Source organism: Theobroma cacao, chromosome 10 (assembly GCF_000208745.1).
Source record: "Theobroma cacao cultivar B97-61/B2 chromosome 10, Criollo_cocoa_genome_V2, whole genome shotgun sequence".
NCBI classification, from domain to species: domain Eukaryota; kingdom Viridiplantae; phylum Streptophyta; class Magnoliopsida; order Malvales; family Malvaceae; genus Theobroma; species Theobroma cacao.
Window position 1 is genome coordinate 20,429,707 of NC_030859.1, and position 16,741 is coordinate 20,446,447.

At 32.6% G+C, this 16,741-nt stretch overlaps 3 protein-coding genes across 17 annotated transcripts; 1 reads left to right on the plus strand and 2 right to left on the minus strand.

The window, feature by feature from the left end:
* Window positions 1,753-2,874, plus strand: LOC18587347. Its single transcript, XM_018128917.1, has 2 exons — window positions 1,753-2,243; window positions 2,442-2,874. The coding sequence occupies exons 1-2, from the start codon at window positions 1,753-1,755 to the stop codon at window positions 2,842-2,844; spliced, it is 894 nt and encodes a 297-aa protein (XP_017984406.1). The 3' UTR covers window positions 2,845-2,874.
* Window positions 6,479-8,620, minus strand: LOC18587348 (ribonuclease 1). The gene is made up of 3 exons (XM_007011082.2): window positions 7,505-8,620; window positions 7,044-7,236; window positions 6,479-6,945 (listed from the first exon to the last, which is right to left on the minus strand). The coding sequence occupies exons 1-3, from the start codon at window positions 7,766-7,768 to the stop codon at window positions 6,620-6,622; spliced, it is 783 nt and encodes a 260-aa protein (XP_007011144.2). The 5' UTR covers window positions 7,769-8,620; the 3' UTR covers window positions 6,479-6,619.
* Window positions 7,629-16,274, minus strand: LOC18587349 (F-box/kelch-repeat protein At3g23880). Of its 15 annotated transcripts, XR_001929854.1 has the most exons (10): window positions 15,921-16,268; window positions 15,011-15,121; window positions 13,967-14,879; window positions 12,941-13,138; window positions 11,869-12,026; window positions 11,127-11,224; window positions 10,905-10,969; window positions 10,155-10,236; window positions 9,663-9,786; window positions 8,719-9,058 (listed from the first exon to the last, which is right to left on the minus strand). XR_001929854.1 is itself a non-coding variant. In XM_007011084.2 (3 exons), exons 2-3 carry the CDS (start codon window positions 15,100-15,102, stop codon window positions 13,072-13,074), a joined length of 1,203 nt encoding a protein of 400 aa, XP_007011146.2. In that variant the 5' UTR covers window positions 15,103-15,121; window positions 15,921-16,274; the 3' UTR covers window positions 12,751-13,071. The 15 variants fall into 15 exon arrangements, 1 of the variants encoding a protein (XP_007011146.2); XR_001929844.1 differs by lacking the exon at window positions 8,719-9,058 and adding an exon at window positions 7,629-7,713 and having other exon boundaries at window positions 13,967-15,121; window positions 15,921-16,274; XR_001929845.1 differs by having other exon boundaries at window positions 10,905-10,960; window positions 13,967-15,121; window positions 15,921-16,274.

Below are 16,741 nucleotides of genomic sequence, written 5' to 3' on the forward strand. Positions count from 1 at the left end.
AAGTTCCCTTATTAAATATAGTTTTTGAGTAGTTATATTATGAAAGGAAACAACTATTTGAAAAGTTACATTATAAAAGACAACAGCTCTTTATCTTAAAAGACGTATATGTTGGCTTATTATATAAACAATGTTCTTACATTGCAATTTTTACAATTCTGATAAGTGTGTTGTATTCTGAAGATTTCTGAAGTTTTTTCTTTCTTATCAAATATTTCTAACAGCACCCACATTGTCTCCAAGGAAAACTGCATTTACAAGGTAACAACTCTTTCTTCCATTTGTTTGCATGATTTTCATATTTTTTTCATGATTCCATGTGTTATAAAAATTCTGTGTCTGGAAAGTCCTTACAATTTCACACCTTCACTTCTTGGAAGTTCCAATGAATCATTCTCTGCTTTGCGAACCAAGAATGATATTGCAAAGGTCTTTTTTCATTTTAATTTATCGATACTGGAACTATTCTTGGTGTTCTTGTATTGCTTTCGATGTTCTCAGTTAACATGCAGTCATTTGCATGCCTTTACTTTTTGCACAAAGAAACATGCAGCCTCAAATCCTAAGGAACAATGCCAATTTGGTTTTCTTCACTCTTGATGTTATTGTTTTTCTTTTCTCTTTCCTTTTTTTGGTTGAATCATTTTTCTTTGATCATGACGAAACTTGTTGTTTAATGTTCTTGAACTGTTACTATTATCTCTTTTAGTTGAATTCCCTGGAAGGTTATTTCTACTGATACCATTGTTGTTAGTATAATAGGTAGTTGATTATGTTCTATATTGCTATATGTGAGACTGAAATATCAAAAACTAATCTTAAGGTGTGATATATTTGATGACAGACAGAAACCTTTGATCTCCTGATCTTATGATATTACATAAGATCATTTTTTTTTTTTACTTAACCAAATATAGTGTCATGTGTATATATCAAGCATTTTCTAGATCAAATTATCTTTCTATTGTAAACATAATTATTATAATTTTTCAATTTTTTAAGTTTGATTTACAGACTATTATCCTTCTTTGAGAATCTTTCATACGTAGCTTTATGATTTTCAATTTGCAAGAGCATGGGGTCTTTGTGCTTCTATGATAGTATTCTTCAAATCTTGTCTCCCAATACGCTAAATAGTAGTAACACGACATTACAAGATAATGGGATCTTCAAATCTTTAAAATATTTTCTGATGAAGAAACTGGACAAATTCACCAGTTCTTTGAACATGGAACTGGACTGGGAGTTTAACTAGCTAGATATCCAACTACAAATGAGTTTGCTTTCAATGATTTTTTTTTCAGATTGTTTCAAGTGTTCCTTAAAATGAAAATCCATGGTTCTATGAAAAAGATAGATTAAACTTAGTCTAATTGGAAAAGGATTGCCTTATGAGAAAGAAATAAAGAGTGCCACACTAAAATTTCATGCTCCTATGCTTTGATGGACCCCTGGCTTTACAAAAGTTTTCTTGTCGGATATCTCTCAATTTCCCTAATTAATTAATTTTTAAGTGTTAATTTTTGTATTATTGAATTGAATATTTAAGTGTAAATTCGTCTATTTCTCACATTGAATTTTTTCTCCAATTAGCTTATGAGCCTTATTGAAAAGTAGAGGGTTTCAAACCTTCTTATTTCCTGAATAAAGTTTGCATGGCGGCGTGATCTTTGTTGGTTGTTGATGTATCCTTTGAGTTGAAGTCTTCAAGTCTTAATTTTTTGTTTCAGAAAAAAAACTAAGAACGGCTCCATGTCGATGCCAAGAACTGACAAGCAATTATCCGAAACCCTTGTGATGGAAATCCTTTTGAAGCTTCCCGTTAAATCTCTAGTGAGATTTAAGTGTGTTCGCAAATCCTGGTGCTCTTCTTTTCAAACCTCCTATTTTATCACCAACTATAAAAACAACAATCTCAATTTCCTCGTCAAGCATATTGAAAATGTCCCTCGCTTATCCCTGTTTTCAACTGAAACAGAAATTAAAAAACATGGTGGATCTGGTGTTGAGCTTAATCTAAAAGACAAAGAGAATATCCCTATGCCTGTCTCTATTAGTAGTAGTGCACCAATCACGATGTTTGGTCCATGCAATGGCTTACTTAGTTTGGATGATGGTTGTGGGATTACCCTTTGGAATCCTTCTACGAGAGAAGTTAAGGTTGTTCCTAAATCCAGTATCTCACGGCCTCCTTCCGCATATTGCACTTATTTTTCTTGCATTGGGTTTGGGTTTGATAGCAAGTCAGATGATTAGAAGATTTTAGACAAGGTTACTCACCGCTTCCAGTCGAAAGCCACACATCAAATTCATTTATACAACCTAAATACAAATTCGTGGAGAGAAATTCCTCATCCTAACCTCCGAATTAATCCTGTAATGTTTAACACTTACATAAACGGCATTTACTATTGGCAAGTGGTTGGTGGTGATAATGGTAGTTATCTGATCGTTTCTTTCAACATGGCTGAAGAAGTTTTCTCGACAATACCCTTTCCGAATTTTGGTATGTCTAAGGCCGAATGTTGGTGGAGTTTTGCTTCCTTTAATAAAGCTCTTGCTACAATTGTTCGTCCAAGGGAAGGCATGGGAAATTGTCGTGACATATGGGTCTTGAATGGATATTTATGGACTAAACAACTTACAATTGGGCCTATTCTTGGAGATTGGAGGCCGTTAGCATTGTGGAAGAATGGAGAATTATTGTTGAAAAGTGAAAACAGTAAACTAGTTATGTTTGATCCCAGCACTGGAAAGCTTCAGGATTTTGAAATCCACATGCCTAAGTACACAACGCATCTAGTTGTTTATGCTGAAAGCATTGTTCCAATCAGGAGAAAATGAGAGTACGAGGAAAATGAAACTCGTAAAGTGCACTTGTAAGCAGGCTTCAAAAACATGAGTAGTGTTCAAAGATTCAGAGTAAACAACACTTTATATGGCAATCCTGCCTCCTGTGATCTCCAACAAAGAGATTGACAGTTTGGTAAACCAAGAATAATAAAGAAAATCTCTGGGAAAGCTCCTCGAATCTCACTTTAAAGCCGCGAAGAAGCATGATGAACAACAATTAAAGGTGCAAACTTAATTTACTATTGAACAATGATAAATTTGATTGCAGATTATTTTCATGTGTCTCATCGCCTGATTTCATAAAATTTTTTGTTTGCATACATAGTCTTTAAGTAAATTGTTTATTAGTTTCACAAGCTATAATTACTGTGTCCAACAAGATACACAGGAAGCTATAATAGACCAGGATTTATTGTTTCATAATAAATTTTCTTGTGTTGCAATTGCTGACAAGACTAATATATATATATGCTTTTCATTTTAGGTTAAATTATGCAATTAATTGAAAAATATTTAATAAAATATTCAGTTGAAAGTTGTTAAAACCCACTTCATGATCGATCATAAATATATTTTATTTTAAAATTTATAAATTGAAACCTCTCATTTATCACATTCTATTGAATTTTAGTTGTGTACAATATTTATAAAACTCTAGCATATCCATCTTTTTTTACTCATGAATTTTTTTTTTTGAAAAGTAAAAATTTTATTAATTCTGAAAGCTTGAATGTCAAAACAAATCTTAAATTTTGAAGATAAAAGATTTTTAGTGGCATAAGAAATTAGGTTACAGAGAGAAAAAGAGTGATACACTTAAAAAGGACTTAACAACTCCAAACGACAAAAGCATTGTAAAGGGAAATCGAGCCCCTGATCAAACAGAGTCCTATCCAATTCATCAAAAACCACTAATCTTAATCCAAATGTACCTACTCATTCATCAAAATAACAACTAATTCTAAACTTGATGCCAAAACATACATCATCAATGGGAAATATATTTTGCCATTTCCTCATCAAACACAAATCCAAAATCAGAGCCCATGCCCATAGAATCATTCAGCTATCCCCTATTTTCCTTTACCTTTCAACTTTGCTCGGATTCCCGATCATGAAAACTCAAAACACTTCAACAAAAGCAAATCCTACAATTGCCGAATGCTGGAACTAGCTTCTTTAAACAACCAATTTACCTTCCTCAGGGACATCGGATGCACCCATTGCAGAACCCCAACTGCACATCATTGCATTCAAGACAATTTAGTTTACCAAGTCTCTTTAGCTTTTTCCTGATATAGTCTGATGTCTCGCATTAATTAATGCTGTAAATATGATGTAGAACTAGAAGATTGCCCAGCCAATAGGGATTGTGGCAATGGCCCATTAAATTTGCTGTAAATATGATGAACTTCCTGGGAATTTTTGCTTTAAAGTTGGTGAAATTGTCTCTTAAGTTCCTTGTTGTCTCTTTTAAAATAAGAAAAATTATTTGTTGCAAACCATATAATTTAATTTATCTGATGAAACAAGGATGTATTGTTAGAGTTCATAAATATTAGCAGTATTAATTAAAGTAAAATTAACCCAATAGTATAATGAATTTGAGGAAGAAGAAATGAATGAGGAAGACCTAGAAGCAGCAAATCTAATCATGGGTATAACATAAAGAAAGTTTTATAGTAGACCAAGAGAAGAGGGGAAGAGACTCGGTATTTATATGTAAGTTGAAGAAAGAGTGTTGGATTAGAAGTGTGTTAAATTGTAATTATATTCAAAATGATTTTTAAATGATTCTTTTGGATGTAGATAGTAACACTGCGTCACCTAGTGTGAGTTCCTAATGTTTCTTTGTGGATAATTTGTACAATTTTGTTGATATTTTAACAACTACTTATTAGGAATTTATTAATTTTTCCTTTTTATATACTAATAAAAAAATATATAAACATAAAAATATATTATAAGACTTATAATTGTTAGACGGTCAAGATTTTATATCTTTCAAAGAGTCAAATGTTATCATTTTGTTAATAAATAAATTTAATGTTAAAAATTTTAAAACATAGATATTTATAATTTTTAAATGTTTTATTTTGAACAGTAATATGTGATTAAATAATAAAGTATAAGTATTATACTTAAATAGTACATTAAATGTAACTTGTGAAGTGTAGTTGTAAGTATAGAATTTAGTTAGCAATGCTGTAATAACATTGTATTGAGAAGAAGAAAGATGGAAGTGAGGTTGGATTAGAAAATAAACAAGAAATTATTAGTATTCAATGTGTTTATTGTGTTTATTTAATGATATTGATTTCAATTGGAAGATCAATGTATTTTTCCTTTTGCACTATACAATATACTGATATTTCTGATGATTTTGATCAGTAATTTTACCTTTTATTATCCTAGTAATTTAAGGTTTTTTCCGAAAGATTCCTATTTTGTTTCCTTTTGAATTTTGGATTGATAAGGCAATGTATAATATTGTCTATCAAGATAATCTTTTCACTCTCATGCATTTCAAACTACTTAGTATGTGTTCCAGTGTAATCTACCAACTCTCTTGTGAGCAGCATTGGTGCATGGAAATGCTCACTCCCAGGTATAAGTTCATGTTCTTTGAACAGCTCTTTGTGTTACTTGTGAGAGCTGATAGGTATGATGGACCAAAGGTGCAAGAAAACACTGCAAAATCTGAGGCCAAAGCACATTTTAATGCAATCAAGAATGCTGATAATCTTTGGCAAGAGTGATATTTAACTCTTTGCCAATAAAAAAAACATTGACGAAAACACTAAAATCTAACTCTTCTATTACTCCGTTTAAGATCTTAAAACTAAGTTATTCTTGTAAGAGACAATAGAATGCTTATACAACCCTCAGACATATTTCAACAGGATAAGATTGTTAAGATTCTATTTCAATTGATACTTGTTTTCTGCTTTCGAAACAAGATTATTTGTTTTGATGCAGCACTCAAAGAATTGATTTGATTGGTTACATACCTAAGAAGCTGGAAAGTTGAAAGTAATCACAGCCAGACATGCCCACAAGATAGAAGAAAGTTTCTTTTTTTGAAAATTAGATATCAATTAATGGCAGAGGGAACAAACAGTTCACCATCTGAGTTGTTACAAAAGGATTTTGACTTGCTGTACACAGATTCAAGCACACCAACCCAACATCCCTAAGAACAAAATCAAATCTCATCAGTCATCCAGTAATAAAAAACACCAACCTGTACATTACATGAACCATGACAAAGATTCCAACAAAAATCCAGTTTCAAAAGTGAAAAACACTGGACTCCGCTACAAAAATAAACCATGACCTGCCCTACACTCTGTACAGAACAAACCATCACTGCTCAAGCATGCAAAAGGAATATCCAGTCCATGAAACCACAACCAAAGTCTCTTCAAAGTGAACAAAATAAATTCATTAATCCAGGACAGGAGATTAAGACTTGTTTTGCTTTAAGACTCATCATAAATACAGGTAATCCAGCACTTGTTTTGCACCAGAGAAATTAATTAAGATATAATGCCAAACTTAATTTGGAAACTTAATTAAACATTGAGATCCAAAGCAACTTAATTAAAAATTAAAATCCAAAGGATTCTAATAACATACATGATAAGCAGCTTGCATTTCATTGAAAAACTTAAACTAAAAGAGAATTAATATTAATTTCTCTTAAACCTAATAAAAGTAGAACAGTCATCCACCATATAAAGAAAAGCTAACTAAAATCAAACACCTAAATAACTATTCCTAAACAAAAAGCCAATAAAAATATATTAATAGGCAGCCATGGTACTTGTGAATGTCCTGGTGATGGAGCAGGAGGCACCCTTATATGGTCAGATTCCTTGTTACAAGTACCAGAAAACTGGATGGGGCAATCTCTAGGTTCAGTAGGGGGCTTGGCTCTTTTAAAGCACATACGAACTTCTCGCAGTTGGATCATGCCACTTGGACGGTGTGTGTTGCATGTAATTTCAGGAGTTGCACCCAAAATTTGCTTGACTGCATCTACAATCTCTTTTGCTTGATATGGTTCTTCTCGAGGTTGAATTCTAGTACCTACGATAATATTAACATATAATGATCAGAAAATGTATTTTAAAGTTAAATGAATTTAAATACAATTAAATAATGAATTTGGATTTAAAATATATTACCTGCTAAGTCATTCTTTCTTCTGAGAGATAGGGCAGAGTTAAAATATGATAGAGGATCTGTTGGGTAATCAGAGCATTGGCCATGAAACTTCCATTCATGGATCCAATCTTTTAGATTTGTTTTATCCTTTGCATAATTTCGGAGACTTGGCCAAAATTGTGTTAGAGTGTTTTTAATGGAGGACAACTTAGCCTTTGTGCAACAGTAAAAAAAAATCATAAATAAGTTAAACTTCACAAGTTTAAATAACAAATTAAATGAGTAATTGTATAATTAGCCTGTGAATGAAGTTTTAGTTTCATCTCTAACTTAAAAAACTCATATTTTTAACATTTCATAAAATCATAAATAAAAAGATTAAAATTTTAAATGGATAATAAAAATGAAATTCTACGAGAAATTTAAGCACTAATGATTCAATTTAGTAGATATATAAATAATTCAAACATTACTTGCATACCTTAATTTGGTTTTCCTTTGTAGGATTATGAGCACAAGAATTTTTGGTTTTATCATACTTGGGGACTGCTGTATTATTCTCATATGTAGGCCAAATACCATGAATAACCCAATAGTTAAGAACCGTCGGTGTGCACTTAAGTTGGCCAATGTTGCATTCAGAAGGAGGCCATCTAAGACTTAACTTGTACAGGTCAAAAGGTGCTTGACCTACAGTGAATGGAAGAAAAACCAGGGCAGCTAACAAAAGTAAACAATTATGCATGTTTTTGATAGAGTAAAAGCAAATTCAACAGAATTCTTGATGATGAATTTTCACTCTCGGTGGGAATTTATAGGCAAAAATTGTAAAAATTGAATTTTTAATAAACTAACATACACACATTATGGATGTCTAAGTATAAGCATGATATGAATGAATAAACTAAAACAAAACATGAAATATGAATGTCAGATACGGTCATAACTAAAACAACAGAGTGACAACAAATTTGTTGTGATGTTGCCAGGCTGTTGAAAGTGTCAGGAAAGAATATTGTGAAAAATATGTACTGGTGAGGCTGGGGTCTGTTTCTCGTGAATTGTGTCTGACTTTGGGTGGTTTATGGACAACTAATGTAAGAAAACCAAACCTCTTGGACAGAATTGGGCCAAGTATCAACTCTCGTAGACGCTATCTGATATAAAATGGTTTATAGACAGCTAATGTAAGAAAACATTTTAGATAGAATTGGGCCAAGAATGGGGATTGGGGATAATGCCCATTATAAGTATCCAATGTTGTATTATGGGTTGAAGCTGTTTTATTTGAACTCTGTCAAAGTTTAACAGTCCTCTTGTCAGATCATCATATTCACTTTTCCAAAAAATAAAACATTATTTTCTTAAACAGTCACACTAACACATTCTTTACCTTTCTGCCAAAACAAATTGCAGCCATAGGTGAAAAGGCTGCACTTAGAAAATGTGCAACTTTAGCCAATATATGAAAAAGTTTAGCTGCATTTTTACTAGAATTTCATTGCAAAATTAATATGCAGCCATATACTATATGGCCGCAATCTTAAATCGTATAGCAACATTTAAAATGTGCAGCTAAAACATATATAATAATAACATAAATAACCTTCAAATATGCAACAAAAAGGTGCAAATTTTACATCAACTTATAGAGTATAAACCATGCAAATTTTACAAAAATTTATAGCAAATATATATTTTTTGAATGGCATTCTATTATTGAATAGAAAACAGGACCAAAGTAACTGACAAAGAAACAAAGATAGCAAAACCTAGAAACAAAAACAACATCCGAAGAGCACAAAGTTCAGCCCCAAGAGACAGGAACATGGCACAAAGAAAACTATAAACAAATGGAGACACAAAACAGAACAACCATAAAAAGGAAGTAGAAATCAAATTCTGAACAAACACAAAGCAAGAAGCCGAAGGGGAACAGGAGAGGAGATTGGACAAACATCACCAATCAGAATTCCAAAATAGTTTGCTGCCATGTGGATAAGAATATATTGCAGAAGAGGCATTACTTGGTACTCTGCAAGATATTAATCATTGCTTCAGCTCTTTTAGTCTAGTTGGGTGTCTAAAGGAAAGTAAGTATATTGATCACAAGACATTTCAAAAATCCAATATCATAACTGACAAATATAAGTTAACAACTAAGAAGAGACTAGTGGCAGTCATCACTATCAAGCCAGCTTCTTTAATCACAAATGCAGTCCAACCTTTATTTTTCTATATATTTGAATCCCAAATGCAAAGTTATAAAGTGATGTTGAGATCTAAATTTATCTTTTGGATGCTAGCATTTGCATAGAAACCATGATTTGAGAAGGGGCATGAGGGTTTGGTGATAGTGTGATCCTAAAAATGGCTGTCCTTACTTAGAAAGCTAAATAAACAAACCACTTCTATCTCCTTCCAACCTAATTCTGTTTATATGTAACTACACCCCAGATAAGAAAATAAACCAAAAAACAGAAAAAAATTGCCCATTTGTGCTCAATGTAAAGTGTGTATTTTATTATATAACACTATTTCACAACTATTAATATATAGATTCACACAGCTTATATTATAATAAATTAATAATATAGCTAACATTAGAATCTCATGTTGTAGAAAACAAGAGTAATTACCCCTAGAAGTTCTCCTAAAACAGCTTCCTTTGCAGCAACCTTAGCTCTTAGAAATCTTGATGGAGATGACAGTTAGGACCCTAAGAAGGAAACTTGAATAAATTTCATGATACCGCCATATTCTCTGGCAATTTGGAAAAATCAAGAATGAAAAACTGACATGTGATCTACGAAAAACACTAGAAAATTCAGCTTAGTTAAACGTAGAACATGGTTGATAGCAAAAGATGATATGATAAGTGAACCATACGATGTTCCAAATGATGAGAACTTAATAAAGATGAATAATAGATAATTTTGTCATAAATATCACTGAAGACACTACCATCAAATCAATTCTCCACATCACAAGATAAAGATGTATCACAGATAATTTGGTCATAAACATCACTGAAGACACTACCATCAAATCAATTATCCACATCACAAGATTTTAATTCTTAAGCAATTAGCAAAAATAAAGATAATAACTTGTTGCACTTGAATTTATACCTTAATTGACAGATTTTTGAGGCTTTTCGAAGTTGTACCTTTATTCTTCAGAGAGAATTTAAGGAACATTGACTTCCACCATCTAAAAATAATAAAAATGACATCACAGATCATAAATATTAAATCATATATAAATTACACTACAACATTTTTGATCTGTGGCTACAGAAAAAATTGCAGTCATAGATAAAAAATTAGCTGCCTTATGTTAAGGCTGCACTTAGAAAAAGTGTAACCTTAGCCAATGTATGGAAAAGTTTAAATGCACTTCTTTATAAATTTTGCAACATAATTAAGATGCAGCCATATAGTATATGGCTCAATCCTAAAACCTATGGCAGCATTTAAAATATGCAGCTAAAAGGTGTACATAACAGTACATACAACATTCTAATATGCAACAAAAAGATACAAGATAGCAACTTATAAAGTATAAATCATTCAAATTTTACAGCAAACTTTAATATATATTGATCATCAAACTTTGATTTTACAGCAAATTTTACAAAAGTATATAGTCCTTCAATCTCAAATTTTACACTAAATTTAATAAATTTTACACAAAGAATGCTTCATTATCCAAATCTGTTGCTCTAACAAAAAGGATGCTCAAACAAGTTTGCTAATCCTAAAACAAAAAAAGCAAGAGAACATGAGATTGTAAAATATAATATAAAATAATCTAAAGACACTAACAAAGCTAAAGAATCAACTCAAGGAAACATAGATAAAGTCTTTTGTTTAACATACATGGGATCAAGATCATCATCCTTCAGGTAACAAAGCTTTGTTCTTATACGATGAGGCTGAAAGTTCTAATACAACAAATCAGAATTTAACAAGACAAATAAGATACACAGCCATGCCTTATTATCAATATAAATAAAACAAATAAATAAATAAAGTTTAAAAGATATCAGACTTTATCATAACTAGGAAAAAGGGGAAAGGACTTAGAGAAGTTTGTCTTACTTTCGCTCTCTATGCTTAGGGTAAGAGTGAGAGAACTTCAAATATCCATCTCATGGAAGTTTTTAAGACCAGCTCGAACAGATATTATGTCTTTGACTCTGCACAATGCATACCAACTAAATCAAGACATTGCTTTCTTCATAACAATACAAAGATCTGATTTAGTGTCTAATACAAAGATCTAAAAAGTATGGAAAAGTAACGAGAACGAACCAAGCCCACAACCCCCAAGCAGACAGAAGGCCTGGTATAAGTTAAAAGCAAATGCTAGAGTTAATCTATTCATAATATTTATGACCCATGACAATGATTTACCTGAACTTTCGACATCACTGCAATGGAGAGATGGTTCTGGAGTATCAGAACTTGTTATCAATAATTAATATCTTGAATGTGAAATTAGAAACTTTTATAAGGATTAGAAGTTTCTAAAACTTTTAGAGATAACTAGCCTAACAATAAAGAAACAACTGAAGTCAACTTAGCCTTAGTCATTATGACCTAATACATTTTAGAGATTGGGATTTCACGTGTATGTAAGCTTCCGCCACACTCATAATCCCTCACAGTTCCCTAAAAGAGAAAAAATATAGTTATGGGAAACCTCAGCAGAGCAATAAGAAAGCAATACTCAAGAAAACCAAATCCTAAAACCAGATAATGTCTTCTCAATTTAGACTACAGATAGATACTCAACCATAGTAATATGCATCCCCAATAAGCAATGCAGCATGTTCATTACCCTGCTCAGAAGCTTGCCATGACAAAGAATGAGCGCGTTGATGCCTTTCTGCATCAGTGCAAAGCCCAGATTCATCCATCCACATGTTGTGCTCACCATACTTGTCAAGGATCCATGCAGCATTACTTTGTGCTATCTCATAGCCTCGCTCAGCCATCCTAGAATACAAGAGGAATGCCTTGCCCACGTCACCTTTTTGGTATGATTCAAGTACATGGGATCTTATGTACATTAGAACCATTCATGATTCAAAAGACTCATGTCACAATTCACATATTAAATATAGCAAAGGTTAGTCATATTTATTGTGACTTCTTTTAACTGATTATAACTTACGAGTCAGATTTTTTTTCTTTTAACTGATTATAACTTATGAGTCAGATTTTTTTACAACTCCCAGAAATTTGTTTCCCCTTTCTGTTTTAAGCCTGTCAAAAAGAAAAGAATGCCTAGAAGTGAGGAAAGCAGTCCCATTTTCCATCAAGTTGTCAGGTCAAGAAATTAGATATTATCACAACCAGAATACCAGTCATGGACAGCAGTCAATCTAGCCGATGGCATGTAAAGTAACATTCAACTGTTCTAGGACAATCTCTAGCATTTAAATAATTTCTTTTGCTATGTATGGCACTTCTTGGCATAACAGGCAACCACATAGTTACCAGTTAAAACCAAGTTATTTTAAGAGAAAATTGAACAAAATTCCTCTTTTGGGTCCAAAATCAAGCAAATGCTAAGTACTCAAAAGACCTTGATAAATCAAACCTATCTTCTGCTTATAATAGAAAGATAAACGAGAATATTGACATATTGCTGTAAGCTGCATTTGTTAACCCTCAGCCCCAATAGAAATTAGGGCAAGGCAAAAAATTAGAACATGGATGAAAAAGATGTAACCAGCAACTTAACAAGGAGAAAATTATGACAAAAGGGAAAATTCTTCTAGTACCCAGCAAGAAACCTTTAAGGTTAAGTACAATGGGGTTTAAGAATGTCATTCTTAAAGATACAGAACTCATAAGAAGGTGAAAATTAGAAAACAGGAACTATAAGCTTAAACCACAGTATTTACCATAGGAAGATTCTTTTTAAACATCCTAGCCAACTGATAAAATGGCTTTGTTTGACCTGCATTAGCTGCCACAATAAAACATTTACAAGCAATCTTCACATCTTTCTTCACTCCAATCCCTCTAAGGTACATTACCCCCAAGTTATAGTACTGGCCAGCATCCTTATTATAAGCGGCCTTCTCAAAGTACTCTTTTGCCTGCAGAAAAAAAGAATCAGCTTCTGGCACAACTCTACAATTAACATACTAATGATAAACCACAAGTTATCAGTTTTTTTCTTTTTCTTAAGTTGTCTGGAGTCTGGAAAATTCTTTTCTTTCTTGTTTTTTCAAAAAAAAAAATCCATTAAACTCTCAGCTAGTATTATTGTTCCCAGATTCAAAACAACTAAACCCCATCTGCGAATTATTGTCTTTGATAAATGACCTTTTCTCTGTGGTAGGTTTATTCTTTCTGATCAAAATGTTTCAAAATGTTTTATGCATGCAAGTAACCAGATTGGTTTTGGCAGAAAAGTAGATTCATAGCAAGATAGCCCAGTTCACCACTCTAAAGGTCAATTATATGGCTAAACTAAGCTTTAAACTGTGTGATAGCACAATATTCCTCATAACAAACTCCAGCCCTCCCTTTCTCTGCCTCTATGAGAAAGCAAAGAATTAGGCAATTCTTAGGACACTATCTATTTGCCTCTAATTTCACAAGAGGGTGGAAGAGATTATCTTGACAATGGTCTCTATTCCGTTATCTACGCAAAACTTAAAAGCAGCCCACTACTAATGAAAAATCAAATCTAGACAAGGAGAAATTTCTGACCAAAATTAACAGAGATATCATTATGTTTTCTATAGTGCGAAAGGAACCATACTTTAATCTTACAACCGAAATCAGTATGAATTAATAAACTCAATAAAGACATTTAATACTAATCCTTTCTTGTTTATTTTCTAATCCAACCTCACCTCCATCTTTCTTCTTCTCAATACAATATTATTGAAGCATTGCTAACTAAATTCTACACTTACACCTGCACTTCACGAGTTATATTTGCCTCATACTCTAAACTTCCCCTGATTGAAACAATGCTTTCAGCATAAACAACTAGCTGCTGCGTTGAGTCCTGACTCATGTAGATTCCAAAATCTCGAAGCTGTCCCGTGCAGGGATCAAACATGACTAGTTTGTGGTTTTCACTTTCCAGAAACAATTCTCCATTCTTCCAGAATCCCAACGGCATCTCAACTCCAAGAATAGGTCCGATGGTAAGTTGTTTAGTCCACGAATATCCATTCAAGATCCATATATCATAGCATTTTTCCATGCCTATTCTTGGATGAACAATTGTAGCAAGAGCTTCATTAAAGGAAGCAATACACCACGAACACTCAGCTTTAGACATACCGAAATTCGGTAAGGATAATGTCGAGAAAACTTCTTCAACCATGTCAAAAGAAAGGATTAGATCACCATCATCACCCATCGCTTCCCAATAGTAAATTCCATTTATATAAGCGTTAAACAAATAAGGATCGTAAACAAAGACGTCAGGATGAGCAATTTCTCTCCAGGAATCCGTCCTGAGGCTGTATAAATCAATTTGATATATAAATTCCAACACAGCAAATCCATCTTCTTCAAGGACACAATTGTTAACACACCTTAAAACCTTGTAGTCATTTGAGTTGCGATCAAACCCGAACCCGACAAAGCCAAAATAAGTGTCATCTGTGGCAGGAGGACGTGAGATAGTGGATTCAGGAAGAACCTTAACTTCTCTTGTGGAAGGATTCCAAAGGATAATGCTATAATTATCATGCACACAAAGCAAGCCATTACATGGACCAGAGACTGTGAGTTGATCAAAGTCAAGCATATGAATATTCTCTTTGACTTTCAGATTAAACTCGACCTCGGGTTCACCATATTCCTTAATTTTCGCTTCAGTTGAAAGCAAGGAGAAGTAAGGGACCTCATCATGAAGCATTAAAAGGAGATTGAGATTTTTGTTTTTATGGTTGGTGATAAATTCAGAAGTCTGAAAAGAAGAGCACCAGGATTTACAAACGCACCTAAATCTCATAAGGGATTTAACAGGAAGCCTTAAAAGGATGTCGATCACCATGATTTCTGGCAGCTCGTGGTTGGTAATTGGCATCAACATGGAGCAGTTCGTTCTTGATCTGAAACAAATGATTAAGACTTAAAAGACATGCACTTTGCGTCTACAACAACTCCAAGACTACATCAACAAGCAACAATGATCATGCCGCAAACCTTATATATGAATGAGACGGTTTAAAACCCTAACTTCTCTATAAGGCCTTAAGATAAGTACAAATTTGGGCTTTAAGCTAAATACACAAATTAAGTTCAATCCAATATATTTAATATAAAGCCCATTTTCCTTTTAATTTATATCAATTTACCAGTTTATTTTTCTGGTTTTTTGGCTGTTTTTAAACAAATATGTTTACTCCTTGATAAGATGGCAACTTCTCCTTAATTGACCTTGTTTGGTGCAAAACCTCTCTTGAAGATTATCTTGAAATTTCTATACGTATGAGTGCTGAAATGAATATAAAAGCAATAAAGAGTAAAAAGCAAACAGATGCTAACAAGAGGAATAAATGTTGATTTATTAAAGAATCATCAAAGCAACAATAAATACTCATACCATACTCTTATGCAGCCACATATGCCAACACGGCAATGAAGAACACATGATCCAATAATGAAAGGCTAGAATCTATCTAATCCCTTCAAAATCACCACCCATTAAAACTAAATCTAACACCTTTTAAAAGAATAAAAACACCCAGATCAAAAATAACACATTAAATACAAAATAAATCAATTTTAGATTCAATTTAGCAAAGATTCTTTATTTTTCAGATCACAAATTGCAGAAGAAAGAAACATGAACACATAAAGAATACAAACAAAACTGAAATTAAATGAGAATTATTGAATTAAAATCACCTGATTCAATGGATTATCAGAGAGAGACGAAGAAAAATATGTTTTTCTTTTGGGAGACAGAGAGGTGGGTGATACGGATAGGGTAGATTTCGAGGTATTTATACAGTTGTTAGAGGGAAGGAGACAACGGTGGCTAGTCTTTTTTAGAAAGAGAGGAAACTAGCAGCAGAAGGAAAGGGAAGAGAAGAAAAGAGGAAAGGGAAAGAAAAAGGGAGCCACTGCTGGAAAGGCCCAGGCCGGTGAGGCGACGGCGCCGGGAACCGAGTAAGAGAGAGAGGGTATAGAGAAAGGGGTTGGCCGCTGCTGCCAGGGGCAGTGGACAATTAGAAGGGAGCAAAAATAAAGAAGAGAAAGGGGTTGCCTACTTAGATAAGTTAAAACAACGTCGTTTATGATGGATTCAACAAAAAAAGAAGTGGTGGGTTGGATTCACCCAACCCCAACTCAGCTTTAGGATTAGCTGATTTTTTTTTTATTTATATAATTTCTTTTTTATGCATGCATTAAATTTATAAAATTATTTTAAAAAAAAGATAAAAATAAAAGGTGAAACAATTTTTTTGATAATTAATTGAATAAAGTTAATAATGACTTACCAAAATTGTTGGAGGATAATTATAAAGCATAAGATAAAAAAGTAGTAATTAAAATTGAAGATAATTTACAAAATTTCATCATTAAAATTAATATTCATTTTATTTTGACTTTCAAAAAATATTCATTTTATTTTAATAATTTTATTATATAAACTATGTAGCTTATCAATAATTACTTTCAATATATTATACTTTCTCAATTTGAATTTTATTTGCTATTAGAAT

What these genes read in the sequence shown, in the direction of transcription:
- LOC18587347 (XM_018128917.1), top strand. Translation starts at nt 1,753, where the DNA reads ATGTCGATGCCAAGAACTGACAAGCAATTATCCGAAACCCTTGTGATG. An exon ending in GGGTTTGGGTTTGATAGCAA is followed by an intron (nt 2,244 to 2,441) that starts GTCAGATGATTA and finishes TGATAATGGTAG; the next exon opens with TTATCTGATCGTTTCTTTCA.
- LOC18587348 (XM_007011082.2), bottom strand. Translation starts at nt 7,768, where the DNA reads ATGCATAATTGTTTACTTTTGTTAGCTGCCCTGGTTTTTCTTCCATTC. An exon ending in CAAAGGAAAACCAAATTAAG is followed by an intron (nt 7,237 to 7,504) that starts GTATGCAAGTAA and finishes TGTTGCACAAAG; the next exon opens with GCTAAGTTGTCCTCCATTAA. An exon ending in AAGAAAGAATGACTTAGCAG is followed by an intron (nt 6,946 to 7,043) that starts GTAATATATTTT and finishes ATATTATCGTAG; the next exon opens with GTACTAGAATTCAACCTCGA.
- LOC18587349 (XM_007011084.2), bottom strand. Translation starts at nt 15,102, where the DNA reads ATGTTGATGCCAATTACCAACCACGAGCTGCCAGAAATCATGGTGATC. An exon ending in ATAACTCGTGAAGTGCAGGT is followed by an intron (nt 13,139 to 13,966) that starts GTAAGTGTAGAA and finishes TTTTTTCTGCAG; the next exon opens with GCAAAAGAGTACTTTGAGAA.